Raw genomic sequence first — 15,837 nt, 5'->3', positions numbered from 1 at the left:
TGGTTGTCAAACTAAAAACATAAACGAAACTCAAATATTAGGCGAGTGAGGAAAAGTTTTCTCTCCCGCAGTCTCTGCAGCTGCACTCTGTGTATTTATGGTGATTTTAGCGATCAAAAATTGATCATATCTCAGGATCGGTTTAGATTTTCGCAAAATCCTTTCTTATTGCACACCTAGACCATAAAAGGAATATTCCTACCAAATTTCAGCTTTCTAGGTGTTGTGGTTCTAGAGATAGAGCGATCAGTGTGTGAAATGTGAATGAGTGAATGGATCTCGTTCTTATAATATAAGATTAGGTAACATCGAATCCGCCCTTATGTGCTACCCGATATGGGCAAACAAGCTAGGCGGGCAATTGCCAGTTTCGTTTTCATATCGTTCGGAGTAATTTCTTCCTCGTTAAATTTTATGTGTTCGGATCACTTGTCCATAATCTACGCGTAGCTGTACTGTACTTTTCCTTGTCCAGGACAATAATTATTTCGTATCAAAGAGAAGAAATGATAGTCATATTTTTAATTGAGCATGTAACTCGTGTCGATCATATGTTGTAATTTGCCAGCATTAAATAAATACGCTTTCATAAGAGCCTCATCACTTTTACTTTTCATTACGGACTGGGAATTCAGGGTGTCCGGGAGTGTTTCCAACAAAATCAGAGGAAACAGAAAATAAATTGATGGGAAGTGCATACAGTTGTATTTGATACCAAGAAAATCAATGGATAGTAATTTGATACCAACATAATCAAGCCTTAGATTTCTTCCAGCATGGAGCATGCAAGGAAGCTTTTATCAAAAACATTGAAACGCGATTACATTGTCTTCAGCTATTGATGATGACATTGATGTACTAACACCAATCCTTATTGGTGAATGAAACCTGCATCCTTATGGGTATTGTCCCATTTGATATTTCTGTTCATTTGGATACCAAGTTTAGTATTTTGGACTCTCTGTAGATTCGAATTTGAACTTACCTCACATGTGACAATAGTATCTTCTATACCAGTAATACAAATGTTCTTACTGAACCACTGACCAGAAGCCATCATGAGCAAAGTGAATCTGGAAACACCAATCAGAACAGAGCCAAGGATCTTTGCTTCGTAATATCCTTCCTGTTTAGGTAGCACATGATTATGTGTGTATGTTAAAGGTGTTTTTACTCGGATCGGTATTAAACAGATTACTTCTAATAAGTTCTAATTGATATTACGAGATCATTAGCGGTTATTAGTGCCACGGAACTGCTTAGCACGCGTATGTATTTAGGGAATGCTGTGAGAATTAACGTTACATAGATCACATAATTAGAAGTGAGATGATACCGCCAAACAAACACCAATTTCAATGAAGCGCCAACTGCATTCAACACAATACTTCCTGATTTACCTAAGTTCCGAGCTAACAACATATATAGCTTAAGAAGCTGTTATCTCAGAATTGCTGGGCTAAAATTTCATGTCTCCATTGAGACTTGAACCTGAGTCTTCCAGATTACAACCCAAAGTTCTATTACCAATGGGTATAGTATAAAGCTGTGAATAGTTAGATATGTAGCCATAAAAATACCTATTACGAGTACGTTATTTTAATTGAATTTTTTCTCCAGGTCTGGCTCATGTTCGTAAATTAGTAGGTATACGAGTAGTAGGTAAGCTATCTATTACACATCTCTCAGTGCTGCAAGTGCATACAGTTGTATTTGATACCAAGAAAATCAATGGATAGTAATTTGATACCAACATAATCAAGCCTTAGATTTCTTACAGCATGAAGCATGCAAGGAAGCTTTTATCAAAAACATCGAAACGCGATTACATTGTCTTCAGCTATTGATGATGACATTGATGGACTAACACCAATCCTTATTGGTGAATGAAACCTGCATCCTTATGGGTATTGTCCCATTTGATATTTCTGTTCATTTACCAAGTTTAGTATTTTGGACTCTCTGTAGATTCGAATAAAATTTGAACTTACCTCACATGTGTTTAGATACTTTAGATAATTAACTTTTACTCGGATCGGTATTAAACAGATTACTTCTAATAAGTTCTAATTGATATTACGAGATCATTAGCGGTTATTAGTGCCACGGAACTACTTAGCACGCGTATGTATTTAGGGAATGCTGTGAGAATCAACGTTACATAGATCACATAATTAGAAGTCAGATGATACCGCCAAACAGGCACCAATTTCAATGAAGCGCCAACTGCATTCAACACAATACTTCCTGATTTACCTACGTTCCGAGCTAACAAGATATATGTAGCTTAAGAAGCTGTTATCTCGGAATTGCTGGGTTAAATTTTCATAAACGAATGATTGAAGATTCTGTAACTTTGTGAAGGTCCATCTTGACTAGGTAGGTTGAAATGATAAACATATGCTTCTTCACTATTTGTGTGTATAGTGAAGAAGTATATGGTTTATCATTTCAACCTACCTAGTTAAATTTTCATGTCTCCATTGAGACTTGAACCTGAGTCTTCCAGATTACAAACCCAAAGTTCTACCAATGGGTATAGTATAGAGCTGTGAATAGTTAGACATGTAGCCATAAAAATATCTATTACGAGTACGTTATTTTAATTGAATTTTTTCTCCAGGTCTGGCTCATGTTCGTAAATTAGTAGTTATATATAGGTAAGCTATCTATTACACATCTCTCGTCTAGTATGTCCTTATTAGTTTGATTATGATCATTGACAATACTAATCACGTATGTTAATAGCAGACTTATCATTGTTCCTGTACCTTCACGTATTACAGTACCATCAGCAGTTGCTGTTTTCAGCAAAGGTTGACAGCATTGGATAATTGCTCGCGGAATGTGCCAAATGATGACCGTACTAATAACACATCTCCTATCTACTCTCTGGAACTATGGCGTAGATGCCTATTAAAAACTTAATTTCATTCCGCTTTTCTAATTTTCAAAAAGTGAAACGTCCTTCCCTTGAATGAAAGTGATATGCAGTGCTTGCATTCTCTATCTACATGTTAACGTTTGGTTTAACAGGCTGGCTGTGTTTTAGTAAGAAATAATTGCTGATCTGAGATAGATTAGGATGGGTTGTAATGAGGTTTTGATGTCTATGTACGTTGTGTACTGAATCTACATAATCACAAGCATTAGATGCAGAATGTAGGAGTATTGTTTTATGTGTCCGGCTCAACATGGTTAAAATATGATGATACTCGGATATAATTTGTGATTGTAATTGTATTTTTATCTATAAAATAAAATTGAAAATAGTAAAGTCTGTCTGTCTGTCCGGTATACAAATTTAAAAGTCCTCATCTTATATATGATGATACTCGGATATAATTTGTGATTGTAATTGTATTTTTATCTATAAAATAAAATTGAAAATAGTAAAGTCTGTCTGTCTGTCTGTCCGGTATACAAATTTAAAAGTCCTCATCTTATAACACATGTGTAGTTATGTTGTGCTCTGAGGAACGTGTCTTTGGCTACTTTTTGTCGATTTTAGAGACTTCATGCAAATTTACCTAGATTCCAAATTTACCAACCTGATTTATCGAATTTGATTTTTCTCAATAATGTACAACATACATACATATTTTATTACAATCTTCTTCAGAAAACTTTCCCTTTTCATGGAGGTGAATCTTTGATGCTTCGAGTTGATTCAAAGATAATATCAACTGGTATGATTTTATTGGGAGATGGTCGAGTGGTTTAAATTGCCGTTGGATATTTACATTTTAATAATATTATTAATTAAGTTAATTAATCCGAATCAGGAGATGCTTTATCATAATGGCAAACGAGAACGGAACGTGTAAGTATGCTGGAGTTTCTCTAAACTTTCATGGAGGTGAATCTTTGATGCTTCGAGTTGATTCAAAGATAATATCAACTGGTATGATTTTATTGGGAGATGGTCGAGTGGTTTTAATTGCCGTTGGACATTTTAATAATATTATTAATTGAGTTAATTAGTCCGAATCAGGAGATGCTTTATCACAATGGCAAACAAGAACGGAACGTGTAAGTATGCTGGAGTTTCTCTGAAACCAATCAATGCCTTTGAGAAATCCTAGTGACATTCCTAAACAATGTGGCGGAGGTCCAAAATAGACATAGCGAGAGTTACAACACCATTCGGTGTTCATTTATGCCGATAAGAGATTGACATTTATCCTAGTATGGCTCAGAGAATTTCAATATCTGACCATCAAGAAAATTCCTTGCCTTTTTGTATACCCAGCATTAGAGTCCGTTTCATAAGAGTCTCTATACGACGACGCAACGCTCGAAATTATTTTTCTTCCATAATTGGTTGATCATTTTTCATTGTTTCCTTAATTTTTTGATCTTTAAAAAATATTCCTTTTGAAAAAAAATATTACCAAATGTACAAATTTCATCTAGTTCCATTTCATCGACTCTTTTCGGATTCCATCACAATAATGCCGCGGTTGTTAGGTTGTCATCGTTAATTGCGTGAAAGAGAGACATGGTGTTTCATAATATCAATGAATGTCATTTATTGTACACCAAAATCAGAACCAAAATAACCAAATGTAGAGAGGCTATTGCGTTTGACTCGATCATGTGAAGTTGTTAGGTGGTCAAAAATTTGGTCGTCAGAATAATGACCACTATCTTTACGAACACCACACATATTAGAACATCCTTTGGAGAAGTGAATGTGTGACGAGCTTAATCTGCAGTTCAAGAATTCCCTGAGAAATTTCAAAAACTTCCTGGGTTGCAATTGCAGATTTAGAATTGAGATGAACTGTATGCAAATCTAGAGGCGCATAGAAGCTCTGAGATAACAATAGCTGATCCAGAAATATTAGCTCGAGTAACACTCAAGAAACAATTAATGAAAGTAAAAACGGATTAGCAGCAATACCTGTTCCTTACTCTCTGGTGCATTACAGACCAGGTACCAGAACTCTAGAAGACTCCTTAAGTCTGACCACTTGATAGTAACTACTAGGATGGCACACTTCTGTGTGAGAGAGATAGAAGACAGACCGTCCAAAGTCATTGTCAGAAGAAGAGAACTTCAGTTTATCAAGTAAAAGTGTTCGGTGCACATCGTGGTCTTTTTTTTGTCGGATTTGTGGTGATTCGCATCGAAATCGGATTCGATTTTTTCGCTATTGTTGTTGTTTAGTATCTTTTTATTTTACTCGTCTCATTTCCTCGCGATTATAATTTTTTCCAAAGAGTTTGTGGTTTGTGATATTTTCTCTGTGAATAGTTTGTGTGAAATATCATCTGCTGTAACAATTGGATAATTTTTTGGATACTTTCTAACGAGGGTAAGTAATTTTTCCATTTCTTTCATCTATTTGGTAGGCAGATTCATTCAGTTCATTGTTATCGTAGGATTTCTTTCCTCTTTTATTTTTCTACAAAACTAATAAATGCTATGTGATTATTAATTTGTTAATAAATGATTAATTCGAGCTTTCAATAAAGCAAATCACACAAAGTGTTTTTTGCACAAGCATAACATCAAAACATTCATGTCACATTGGTAAACTTTGCAAGGAAAATAATTCACATTGGTTGAAATGCCAGACGAAAAAATAGAACAGTAGGTCCTCATTTAAAAGAAATTAAAAAAAAAAGCAGATTCACCAAATGAAAAATAGTAGGAACATACTCGCATAGTGGAGCATTGTGAAATTCATAAACAGGTGAAATACACAACAATGGATTCTCCATTCATACGGATTTCCACCAAGTCACGCCAACAACAAGACCTTGACAAAGAAAGTATTCATTATGCAGACAATGAAGAAGTAGGTAAAGACGTGGCCAATGGCCGACTAATACACAATGAAATCATTGAAGCATTAAACAGACGGAACGATGAAAAAAATGTGGAAGGAAGTAAATAGCCCACATCTGATTATGTGGAAAATTCTAATGAAATAGATACAGAGCACATGGAGATATTATACTTACCTAGATTAATATTGTGAACTAGATATTGTAAAAAGCATTGTCTTTATTGATCTAATTAGCTCGAGTAACACTCAAGAAACAATTAATGAAAGTAAAAACGGATTAGCAGCAATACCTGTTCCTTACTCTCTGGTGCATTACAGGCCAGGTACCAGAACTCTAGAAGACTCCTCAAGTCTGACCACTTGATAGTAACTACTAGGATGGCACACTTCTGTGTGAGAGAGATAGAAGACAGACCGTCCAAAGTCATTGTCAGAAGAAGATAACTTCAGTTTATCAAGTAAAAGTGTTCGGTGCACATCGTGGTCTTTTTTTGTCGGATTTGTGGTGATTCGCATCGAAATCGGATTCGATTTTTTCGCTATTGTTGTTGTTTAGTATCTTTTTATTTTACTCGTCTCATTTCCTCGCGATTATAATTTTTTTCAAAGAGTTTGTGGTTTGTGATATTTTCTCTGTGAATTGTTTGGGTGAAATACCATCTGCTGTAACAATTGGATAATTTTTTGGATACTTTCTAACGAGGGTAAGTAATTTTTCCATTTCTTTCATCTATTTGGTAGGCAGATTCATTCAGTTCATTGTTATCGCAGGATTTCTTTCCTCTTTTATTTTTCTACGAAACTAATAAATGCTATGTGATTATTAATTTGTTAATAAATGATTAATTCGAGCTTTCAATAAAGCAAATCACACTAAAGTGTTTTTTGCACAAGCATAACATCAAAACATTCATGTCACATTGGTAAACTGTGCAAGGAAAATAATTCACATTGGTTGAAATGCCAGACGAAAAATAGAACAGTAGATCCTCATTTAAAAGAAATTTTCAAAAACAAAGCAGATTAACCAAATGAAAAATAGTAGGAACATACTCGCATAGTAGAACATAGTGCATCGTGAAATTCGCAACTTGGTTTAGGCATTCATAAACAGGTGAAATACCTACACAACAATGGATTCTCCATTCATGCGGATTTCCACCAAGTCACGCCAACAACAAGACCTTGACAAAGAAAGTATTCATTATGCAGACAATGAAGAAGTAGGTAAAGACGTGGCCAATGGCCGACTAATACACAATGAAATCATTGAAGCATTAAACAGACGGAACGATGAAAAAAAATGTGGAAGGAAGTAAATAGCCCACATCTGATTATGTGGAAAATTCTAATGAAATAGATACCAGAGCACATGGAGATATTATACTTACCTAGATTAAATATTGTGAACTAGATATTGTAAAAAGCATTGTCTTTATTGATCTAATTAGCTTAATGTATTCGAATATTGCGGTCGACATATTCACAAGCTGTGCAAATTGCAAACAATTGAAAACTGCATTCAGTGCAGCAGAGAAGGTTCTGCCAGGAGTTTTCACTTTTCTACCAGTTTTTATAAACCATGTTGAAATTATACATTATTAAAATGGTAGCCATCAAGTATACTTAGTAGGTCTGTTAATGAAGTTCATAATGTTTATTCTAGAGAAATACATATTCAATGTTCAGCATAAGAATACATTACAGTTTCACATCAACTTTATTCTAGAAAAGGTCAACCCATTAGTTCACATTTTTATAACAAACAAATTGACTTTTGAAAGACGGTGAAAGATTCTAGACATCTGGATAGATATTGATTCTTTATTACTGTTTTTACCTTTTGCAATTTGAGTCCATTATATTCTGTTGGCAAGATCAATGCTACATTGCTACAATGATAAATTTCCAATGCCCAATATGAAAAATCACAAAGTAATGAGAGACAAAGCTTGACCTATAGTGAGAGGCTAACCTACATTTATCAAAGGCTCAACTTGACATTGTAGAAAATGATTTGCTACCAATGAATGTAAGATTACTTGTTTCCAACTTTCTACTCTGTTTGATCTAAAGTAGCATTCGTGTTTTCTTTCAATAATCAGATCAAATCGTCTCTTTACTTGGAAGTATTTGCCTCGCTTTTTTCCTTGTTGTTTGATATCAACAATATCGCATGTTTGGTATCAACACTTTGTGATTAAATTCTACCTGAGGAAGTAAAGAAAGGTTTAAAAAACCTTGCTAAACTTGTCAAGGCCAAACTTTCGCTGAAAATATTGAATGTAGAAAACAAAACTTGCAAACAACTTATGAATGCATCTCACATGTTTGCATTCTTCAACATTTTTTGCAGAATCATTAGTCACTAAAGTTATTGGCCCATTTTACACACCACAGCTTTCAATATGTTTGTACGTTGTTTATAAAATTGAATAAGAAAATGTTTCCACAGAAAGTAAAATGCACTCGTACGACTAGGTATTTGGACAAATAGGTATTTATTTAAAAGTTTTATTGATTTAAATTCAATGCAAAAATGTTCCATTGTCAGAGGATTGTTGTATTTTCAGAAAAAAGAGTTTTGCTTTCAAACTTATTTGTTATTTTTTTTCTAGGTAGGTGTGAGACATTCCTCATCATGAATCTACATAGACAGATGGTAAAAATGTACTTTCCCCTAGTTCTTTGATATATCCCTACATTTTAGCACAATTTCTGCAAAAGGAAACACAATAGCTAGATGTTCAATGTGGTGTCCTGATTGATCAACTCATTCTCGTCTCTTTGTTTATATCTGATGATAAATCCCCTATTGTACAAACAAAATCAGGGTTCATGGTATGTATTGGCTTTGTTTATATCTGATGACAAATCTGCTATTGTACAAACAAAATCAGGGTTCATGGTATGTATTGGTTTTTCCTCTGCGGTGAGGAAGCAGGACTGAGATCATAGTGGCCTTATTTTGTTCCGGTGTTTCCTTTCTTTCGGGATGGATTAAATTTGCACCGAATCTCTATGAAAAGTAGTATCTATCAGACAGATTACTAGGTAGGTACATATATCAATGAAACTATTCAAATGTGTTGCTATATTGTATTGATTGAAGCACCTACCTATTTACGATATGTTGATGAATGGAAAACAAAATAGTCATGTATGTAACGTTTGTTGACAGTCTGTTTGGAAGTTTGAACTTTTTAAGAAGCCCAATGTCTATGGCCAAACAAACACTAGGTAATAAGTAATCATAGACACATAGACAGTCTCTCAGAAAATTTAAGAAAAGAGTAAAAATATCTATAGATACTAGTATCAACAATTACCTACAGAACTACCCTATGATTCAGGTTTCTACTTTCCTTATTGTTATGATGGAAAACTGGAATTAGCTTTTTGCTGGCTTCAATTCAATCCACCCACACATATGACAATAGTTCCGGACGTTGCTTATTTGAGCATGCAGTATTTTGAGATGACCATCAGGAACATTAGTTAGCCTCTGCCACAGAGAACATTCAGTCGGTGTCCGGTAGTTTTGTGAAAATGTAGTATGGCTCAGAGAATTTCAATATCTGACCATCAAGAAAATTCCTTGCCTTTTTGTATACCCAGCATTAGAGTCCGTTTCATAAGACTCTCTATACGACGACGCAACGCTCGAAATTATTTTTCTTCCATAATTGGTTGATCATTTTTCATTATTTCCTTAATTTTTCGATCTTTAAAAAAATATTCCTTTTGAAAGAAATATTACCAAATGTACCAATTTCATCTAGTTCCATTTCATCGACTCTTTTCGGATTCCATTACAATAATGCCGGTTTGCCGGTTGTTAGGTTGTCATCGTTAATTGCGTGAAAGAGAGACATGGTGTTTCATAATACTACTACACCACTCTTGATTTTATTCTGAAGACAACGTTTGGCATACCAACTGATTTTGATTTTCATAACTGGTTTTGTTTTGTTTTTTACTAGCCCAGATAGGTATAGATTTTGAAGTAGATTTTTAATTTTTTGAGGAAATTTTCAATTTGATTTGGCGATTCTTAGCGGTGAATGATTCTGCTAGAATACGGTTCTTTGGTTTTGATGTGCGTATTCTATCAGCTTGAAAGATATTATTTATAAATTGTGTGTTGTACCTACGTGTAAACTCTACTAACTTATAGTTTCCGGTTTAGCGTAGAATGATTGAAGTTATTTTCCTATTTCTTTCAACCTAATGACTATACTACCCTTATTAAGCTGCGATCCGATTGATACATGGTTCGAAACAGATTTTATAATCAGTTCTAGATTTTAGATGATCTATTTGATTGGAACTTGTTGTAAGACTTGTAGGTTGACTTAATTTCACTTGATTTTTGCATCTGGAATGTACCCATATCCTCCTTTTAGACATAGCTACAGCCTTTTATTATCCATTCGAGGAATTTTAATGATCGTGGTATGACAATGACATGACTATTCTTATTTCCTTTCCTAGAGTAATTTTATCAATTTAGCGAACAAGGAAATATTAGGATTATTTTTCTACAAAACTAATAAATGCTATGTGATTATTAATTTGTTAATAAATGATTAATTCGAGCTTTCAATAAAGCAAATCACACAAAGTGTTTTTTGCACAAGCATAACATCAAAACATTCATGTCACATTGGTAAACTTTGCAAGGAAAATAATTCACATTGGTTGAAATGCCAGACGAAAAAATAGAACAGTAGGTCCTCATTTAAAAGAAATTAAAAAAAAAAGCAGATTCACCAAATGAAAAATAGTAGGAACATACTCGCATAGTGGAGCATTGTGAAATTCATAAACAGGTGAAATACACAACAATGGATTCTCCATTCATACGGATTTCCACCAAGTCACGCCAACAACAAGACCTTGACAAAGAAAGTATTCATTATGCAGACAATGAAGAAGTAGGTAAAGACGTGGCCAATGGCCGACTAATACACAATGAAATCATTGAAGCATTAAACAGACGGAACGATGAAAAAAATGTGGAAGGAAGTAAATAGCCCACATCTGATTATGTGGAAAATTCTAATGAAATAGATACAGAGCACATGGAGATATTATACTTACCTAGATTAATCTTGTGAACTAGATATTGTAAAAAGCATTGTCTTTATTGATCTAATTAATGTATTCGAATATTGCGGTCGACATATTCACAAGCTGTGCAAATTGCAAACAATTGAAAACTGCATTCAGTGCAGCAGAGAAGGTTCTGTCAGGAGTTTTCACTTTTCTACCAGTTTTTATAAACCATGTTGAAATTATACATTATTAAAATGGTAGCCATCAAGTATACTTAGTAGGTCTGTTAATGAAATTCATAATGTTTATTCTAGATTCTAGAGAAATACATATTCAATGTTCAGCATAAGAATACATTACAGTTTCACATCAACTTTATTCTAGAAAAGGTCAACCCATTAGTTCACATTTTTATAACAAACAAATTGACTTTTGAAAGACGGTGAAAGATTCTAGACATCTGGATAGATATTGATTCTTTATTACTGTTTTTACCTTTTGCAATTTGAGTCCATTATATTCTGTTGGCAAGATCAATGCTACATTGCTACAATGATAAATTTCCAATGCCCAATATGAAAAATCACAAAGTAGATATTGATTCTTTATTACTGTTTTTACCTTTTGCAATTTGAGTCCATTATATTCTGTTGGCAAGATCAATGCTACATTGCTACAATAATAAATTTCCAATGTCCAATATGAAAAATCACAAAACAATGAGAGACAAAGCTTGACCTATAGTGAGAGGCTAACCTACATTTATCAAAGGCTCAACTTGACATTGTAGAAAATGATTTGCTACCAATGAATGTAAGATTACTTGTTTCCAACTTTCTAGTCAGTTTGATCTAAAGTAGCATTCGTGTTTTCTTTCAATAATCAGATCAAATCGTCTCTTTACTTGGAAGTATTTGCCTCGCTTTTTTCCTTGTTGTTTGATATCAACAATATCGGATGTTTGGTATCAACACTTTGTGATAATATTCTACCTGAGGAAGTAAAGAAAGGTTTAAAAAACCTTGCTAAACTTGTCAAGGCCAAACTTTCGCTGAAAATATTGAATGTAGAAAACAAAACTTGCAAACAACTTATGAATGCATCTCACATGTTTGCATTCTTCAACATTTTTTGCAGAATCATTAGTCACTAAAGTTATTGGCCCATTTTACACACCACAGCTTTCAATATGTTTGTACGTTGTTTATAAAATTGAATAAGAAAATGTTTCCACAGAAAGTAAAATGCACTCGTACGACTAGGTATTTGGACAAATAGGTAGGTATTTATTTAAAAGTTTTATTGATTTAAAATTTAAATTCAATGCAAAAATGTTCCATTGTCAGAGGATTGTTGTATTTTCAGAAGAAAGAGTTTTGCTTTCAAACTTATTTGTTATTTTTGTTTCTAGGTAGGTGTGAGACATTCCTCATCATGAATCTACATAAACAGATGATAAAAATGTACTTTCCCCTAGTTCTTTGATATATCCCTACATTTTAGCACAATTTCTGCAAAAGGAAACACAATAGCTAGATGTTCAAAGTGGTGCCCTGATTGATCAACTCATTCTCGTCTCTTTGTTTATATCTGATTATAAATCTCCTATTGTACAAACAAAATCAGGGTTCATGGTATGTATTGGTTTTTCCTCTGCGGTGAGGAAGCAGGACTGAGATCATAGTGGCCTTATTTTGTTCCGGTGTTTCCTTTCTTTCGGGATGGATTAACTTTGCACCGAATCTCTATGAAAAGTAGCATCTATCAGACAGATTACTAGGTAGGTATATCAATGAAACTATTCAAATGTGTTGCTATATTGTATTGATTGAAGCACCTACCTACATATTTATGATATGTTGATGAATGGAAAACAAAATAGTCATGTATGTAACGTTTGTTGACAGTCTTTTTGGAAGTTTGAACTTTTTAAGAAGCCCAATGTCTATGGCCAAACAAACACTAGGTAATAGGTAAGTAATCATAGACAAATAGACAGTCTCTCAGAAAATTTAAGAAAAGAGTAAAAATATCTATAGATACTAGTATCATTAATTACCTACAGAACTACCCTATGATTCAGGTTTCTACTTTCCTTATTGTTATGATGGAAAACTGGAATTAGCTTTTTGCTGGCTTCAATTCAATCCACCCACACATATGACAATAGTTCCGGACGCTGCTTATTTGAGCATGCAGTATTTTGAGATGACCATCAGGAACATTAGTTAGCCTCTGCCACAGAGGACATTCAGTCGGTGTACGTTAGTTTTGTGAAAATGTAGATACCTAGGTATTTAAGGTAGACCCACACGCAATGGCAAAGTGTCAAGCAGCGTTCACAGGATGGTCAGGCGATCGCGATCAAGATTGCCTGGAACCTTTTGGACAATGGATTTTGGTTGGATTAAAGAAAAGTTCAAGTCAAGTAGTTAGAGTGTTGGCGTGTTTCAGGTGTAGTTTGGACGTTACTTGATATTTTCATTTAATATCACTTCACATAAACATGGTAGCATTTTTACATCTTCTTCATTTGACTATATCATATAAAATCTTTTTCAACTCAGTCGTCCAGAGAAATGTCGGATAACCCTCTGTTGACAATTGCATAGTTCAAGACTTCTATCAATATTCATAAAGTGTCTGCTTTCATAAACTTCAGCAAAGTATTGATCTGTGAACTCTTTGAACTTTGCAAGTATTTGTTCTTTGTCATTTGTCTAATATCATCGGTTCATCGGCAAAGTCCAAATTATCATTTTTTACATTGTCTTCAATGTCAATAACAAAACAGATTTTACATAGATATGCTACATACCTATCAGTATATCATATGCAAGTACTTTTAAAAAATCAAGTTTCATAATCTATGTTATAATATTTTTGTCAAATAAAAGTTTGATAGTGAATCAATTGTTGTTAAAGTGAATTTTCAGTTAGATATTTATCTCCATGATTGACCAAATCCCTTTGAAAAGAAGAACTTGAATCCTTTTCAAAGTGTGAATTTTTCTTTTCTTTTTTTTTACATCTTCTTCATTTGACTATATCATATAAAATCTTTTTCAACTCAGTCGTCCAGAGAAATGTCGGATAACCCTCTGTTGACAGTTGCATTGTTCAAGACCTCTATCAATATTCATAAAGTGTCTGCTTTCATAAACTTCAGCAAAGTCTTGATCTTTGAACTCTTTGAACTTTGCAAGTATTTGTTCTTTGTCATTTGTCTAATATCATCGGTTCATCGGCAAAGTCCAAATTATCATTTCCTATCAGTATATCATATGCAAGTACTTTTAGAACTACTGCTCATCATAAAACTCCATACCTACTAACTTTTAAAGTATGCTCTATCGAACATGAAGGTTTAGATTTAATAACCCTCAGTACTATACGCAGTATAATCCTCTTTATATGCTTTCTGAATTCTTGCGCGAATATAAAGTTTAGCAGATTTCATAAAGGGCTAGCAGAGATAATTGTACAGCCGCATGCTCATCAGAGCCAGGGGACCATCATCATTATCATTCTAGTCATCTTGCGCGTCATTTAGTACCACTACTACTTTCACTTTTGTCTTACAGGCATTTGGCTATTTTTTGCCACATTTTTATGCGTGTTTTGGATACTTTACTACACCACTCTTGATTTTATTCTGAAGACAACGTTTGGCATACCAACTGATTTTGATTTTCATAACTGGTTTTGTTTTGTTTTTTTACTAGCCCAGATAGGTATAGATTTTGAAGTGGATTTTTAATTTTTTGAGGAAATTTTCAATTTGATTTGGCGATTCTTAGCGGTGAATGATTCTGCTAGAATACAGTTCTTCGGTTTTGATGTGCGTATTCTATCAGCTTGAAAGATATTATTTATAATTTGTGTGTTGTACCTACGTGTAAACTCTACTAGACAGTTTCCGGTTTAGCGTAGAATGATTGAAGTTATTTTCCTATTTCTTTCAACCTAATGACTTTACTACCCTTAATAAGCTGCGATCCGATTGATACATGGTTCGAAACTGATTTTATAATCAGTTCTAGATTTTAGATGATCTATTTGATTGGAACTTGTTGCAAGACTTGTAGGTTGACTTAATTTCACTTGATTTTTGCATCTGGAATGTACCCATATCCTCCTTTTAGACATAGCCTTTTATTATCCATTCGAGGAATTTTAATGATCGTGGTATGACAATGACATGACTATTCTTATTTCCTTTCCTACAGTAATTTTATCAATTTAGCGAACAAGGAAATATTAGGTAAAAATTAAAGCAGACAACTAAAATTTCAAATTCACTTTTTTAAACACAGAAAAATGTGAAACTCAACTTTATAAAACAGGGACTTTTATACCCAAACAAATGCCGCCCGAAAACGTTCTGAAAAAGCTACTTTGCGTCTCCTGCCATGCGGCTGACGCTAATCATACCGCATACGACGAGACCATTGGTCTGGTCAAGAATCACCGCATTCACTTGCGATGGACCAAACGCATGGACTCCTACCACGAGAGCACGGAATCCTTACTGACGGCAGATTCTCTCAGTCCAAAGTCCGATGATGGGACTGTCGAAACCCGGTTGACTACGGATCATGATCATTACATGGACGAGATCAAGATTGAGAATATGAGGTAAGTAATACGTGAATTTGAGTCTTTTTTAGTCTGATGGGGTCTACAATCTTATGTTACCTCTGAGCATGTATTTCCCTAAAGGTCGTTGCTTATTGTAAGCATGCTTGGAAACTACGCCCCGAACAATCTCCAAACATTCTTCTCAGGGGTAACATAAGATTAAATTTGTGTGATATTAATTCAATTCAGTAGCAACGTTCAAATTGGTTTTTTGTATGCCAAGATCCAAGGACACTCTGATTGTTACAAGTTCACCCAATTAATGAATGAAAGTAAATTCAACTGGATGTCAATATTTAGCTAATATGGTATGCAAATCATTTACGAGATCTTTGACTTT

The 15,837-nt window shown here is 34.1% G+C and overlaps 1 protein-coding gene across 2 annotated transcripts in view; it reads left to right on the top strand.

The window, feature by feature from the left end:
- LOC113466570 overlaps positions 1–15,837 on the top strand; it is a 35,570-nt gene that overhangs the window by 14,569 nt on the left and 5,164 nt on the right. Inside the window, exon 1 of one of the 2 annotated variants that reach the window (XM_026822110.1) lies at positions 15,149–15,494. The exons of the other annotated variant lie outside the window; for it this stretch is intronic. Coding sequence (XP_026677911.1) covers positions 15,223–15,494 — 272 coding nt within the window. The 5' untranslated portion in view covers positions 15,149–15,222. Of the gene's footprint in view, positions 1–15,148; positions 15,495–15,837 lie in introns of those variants that run through there. 2 annotated transcript variants of the gene reach the window in all.

This window comes from Diaphorina citri, unplaced genomic scaffold, assembly GCF_000475195.1.
Source record: "Diaphorina citri unplaced genomic scaffold, Diaci psyllid genome assembly version 1.1 scaffold294, whole genome shotgun sequence".
Taxonomy (NCBI): Eukaryota; Metazoa; Arthropoda; class Insecta; order Hemiptera; family Psyllidae; genus Diaphorina; species Diaphorina citri.
This window is presented reverse-complemented; position numbering and strand designations above follow the sequence as displayed.